Raw genomic sequence first — 3,386 nt, 5'->3', positions numbered from 1 at the left:
TCCTAGGCTCAAGCGATCTGCCTGCTTTGGCCTCCCAAAGTGCTGGGACTACAGGCATGAACCGCTGCACCCGGCCCATTTCAAAATTTGAACGGGAGAATACAATCTGCCTTTTTGTTGTTAAGAGACAGGGTCTTACTCTGTCACCCAGGCTGAAGTGCAGTGCTATGATCATAGCTCAGCAGCTGCCTCAAATTCCTGGGCTCAAGTGTTCCTCCTGCCTCAGTCCCAATTAGCTGGGACTACAAGCATGCACCACCACACTTGGTTAATTATTAATTTTTTTTTTTTTTTTTTTTTTTGAGACAGAGTCTTGCTCTGTCACCCAGGCTGGAGTGCAGTGGTGCGATCACAGCTCACTGCAGCCTCGACCTCCTGGGCTCAAGTGATCCTCCTGCCTCAGCCTCCCAAGTAGCTGGGACTACAGGCACAAGCCACTGCACCCAGCTCCAACTCCTTTCTTTATGCAAATACAAAAGGCAAATCTTGGTGCCACACTTAGTCCTTAGTAGCAGCCCTGGCTCATCCTCCTAGTCTTTCCCTAGTATTTGCATCAATGGCTAAGCTGATGGCAGACCTCATCCTGGAGTAATACTCATTCAGGGAAGCAGCAACAAAGGAAGGTAGGGTAAGAGGTCAGGTCAGATTTGTAGCAAAACAGGTGCCCATTAAATCTCACCTCCACCTAAGGTATGGAGGCCTTAAGACCTGAAGCACTGAGTTGGTCCATAACCCTGGGCTTTAGAACAAGGTATGGTTTTATTTTCTGGCAGAATCTTTTAAAATATAAAACAGATAAAACACATCTCAACCCTGCAATCTGCCAGCATGTCTTGTTTCTACAAGATGCATGCTAGACCATGAGACTACATAGCAAGAGGATTTGGTTGGGAGAAATACAAAAAGCAGATCTCAGGGAAGCCTGGGCTAGCCCAAAAGCTGAGCTACATCCCTGAATACTAGAGCAGTCCTTGTCTTTTCAGATCCTCGTAGGTCTTCTTATTCACAACATTCCCACTTGAATCTTCATATTCTTCCTGAAAAGGAAGGGGTACACTTTGTTAGATACATCTCCTAAAAGAAATGTTTGGAACCAATCTCTAGGTACCTGAGCTCATCCTGGCCTGATTCCATGGCATACTCTGGTACACTAAGACTGGCATTTATCTAAGACAGCCTTTCTCAACTGGGGTTCCACAAGAGAATTAAGTCCCACTGCCCCAAAGCAGCCACGGTGTTCAATGAATTAACTTCTCTCGTAGACATCTAAAATGGTATCAGTCATGACCCATCATTAGAGTATCTGAGAAAATAGTTTATTTAGCTCTCTCTGTTTAAGATGAGGAACCGTGGTTGAGAAAGGCTGACCTGCAACAGCAAGTTTTCAAATGGTTCCCAAGAATCCCAGGTTTCTGCTCAGAGGCCACTGCAGGGGTTGAAAGGGAGGCCAGGAAGTCTGAGCTCCCCCACGTCCAGAGCAATTCTGCTTGATTCTATTTTATATATCGGAGTACTGTATTACAAGTGGAAGAGAGTTTTGCTGCCAAAAAGAAAGAAAATACTGAAAATCACTGACTCAAAAAAAGGGAGGCTATTGCCAGTTACTATGGGACTTGGAGTGAGTCAATACCATTCCTTACATACATGTCACTCCTCATCTCTGAAACCTGCTGCTTGGGATGACCATCATAAGACCAACAAGGACTTCTCCCTGTTGCTATGGGAGTACCATCTCTCATTAGATGCTTTCCTCAAAGGAGATCTAATACATGATACAGAGTCTCGGCATTTTAGTCTATAAATCTCCACGGCAGAACATGAGATATGGGTACTCCCACTTGCCATTTCAATTTTTTTGTGTGTGTGAGGCAAGTTCTTGCTCTGTCACCCAGGCTGGAGTGCAGTGGCACAATCTCGGCTCATGCAACCTCCACCTCCCGGGTTCAAGTGATTTTCGTGCCTAGGCCTCCCAAGTAGCTGGGACTACAGGCGTGAGCGGGTGGATCACCTGAGGTGAGGAGTGTGAGACCAGTCTGGCCAACATGGCGAAACTCTGTCACTACTAAAAATACAAAAATTAGTCAGTGTGGTGGCAGGCGCCTGTAATCTCAGCTACTCGAGAGGCAGAGGTAGGAAAATTGCTGGAACCCAGGAGGTAGAAGTTGCAGTAAGCTGACATTACACCACTGCACTCCAGCCTGGGCAACAGTGTGAGACTGTGTCAAAAAAAAAAAGAAAAGGAAAAGTCAATTGGTATATTGTCACATTCTACTCGCTGCTGCAGTACACCAGGGACCATCTTTCACCTCCCTTCTACGTGGTGAGGGAGCTCTCTATCACTTGACACTATCCCCAACACCATCCACATTAGTACCCACCTCAGTGTCAGGCTGCCATCGTTCTGAAGCCTTCTGCAATTTCAGTTTGGCCCACACTGCAGGATGAGAAATGAACAGCAATCAGGATGGACTGAACATCTGTCGGGTAGCCAGTGTTATAATCCTCTCTCCCTGCCATTAGGATGCTCCCTAGAAGACTCTGCCTGTGAGATTTTTGCCTACCCCAAACCAGAATTTTGGTTCTGGACCACCTACAAACAAAACCCCTTCCACTGCAAAACTCATCATGACCTTGCTTTGCTATAAAAGTTGGATGAAATATAACCAAAGACCTCCGAGAACAAAAAACTGCTACTCTTGAAGGAGGTTAATTGTGGAACAACCTATGAGAATAACGGGAGAAAGTGACTTTACTTTCTTAAAGTTCATAATATAAAAATTCTAACAGTTCAATAACAATCTCTATGAAGGAGAAAAGGTAAAGACATCTGAAAAAACCATCATAGCTTCAGAGGGAGTGATCAGACATGTATACACAAGAAAAACACCGATACAACAAACTGGGGAAAGAACAACTTGAATCTTTCAAGTGGCCGAGATCGTGCCACTGCACTCCAGCCTGGGCAACAAGAGCAAAACTCCGTCTCATAAATAAATAAATAAATAAGAATATTAATAAAGTGCGACCAATCACCTAAATGGCGATTTCTGGTGGCAATTTCAGAGGACTCTTTCTTAGCTTTTGTACAATTTAAAAAAACATAAATCTAAATAAATGGAATAATTAACATAATAAATTTATAAGTAAAACCCTCCATTTAAGTAAAAAAATAAACAAAATAAATCACTGCGGCTGGGTGCAATGGCTCATGCCTGTAATCCTAGCACTTTGGGAGGCTGAGGTGGATGGATTGCCTGAGCTCAGGAGTTCGAGACTAGCCCGGGCAACAAAGTGAAACCCCGTCTCTACTAAAATACAAAAAAATTAGTCAGGCATGGCGGCGTGCACCTGTAGTCTCAGCCACTTGGGAGGCTGAGACAGGAGAA

General features: G+C 44.5%; 1 protein-coding gene across 1 annotated transcript in view; it reads right to left on the bottom strand.

Annotated features, from left to right (window-relative positions):
• Positions 1-737: 737 nt before the first annotated feature.
• SF3A3 (splicing factor 3a, subunit 3, 60kDa) overlaps positions 738-3,386 on the bottom strand; it is a 39,381-nt gene continuing 36,732 nt past the window's right edge. Inside the window, exons 17-18 of the mRNA XM_011955275.1 lie at positions 2,379-2,434; positions 738-1,037 (exon numbers count right to left, since the gene is read on the bottom strand). Of these exons, the coding sequence (XP_011810665.1) occupies positions 960-1,037; positions 2,379-2,434 (134 nt within the window). The 3' untranslated portion in view covers positions 738-959. The remainder of the gene's footprint in view (positions 1,038-2,378; positions 2,435-3,386) is intronic.

The sequence above is a fragment of the Colobus angolensis genome, unplaced genomic scaffold, assembly GCF_000951035.1.
Source record: "Colobus angolensis palliatus isolate OR3802 unplaced genomic scaffold, Cang.pa_1.0 Scaffold4, whole genome shotgun sequence".
Classification (NCBI taxonomy): Eukaryota; Metazoa; Chordata; class Mammalia; order Primates; family Cercopithecidae; genus Colobus; species Colobus angolensis.
Note: the sequence above shows the minus strand (reverse complement) of the source record. Positions and strands in the feature narration are given on the sequence as shown.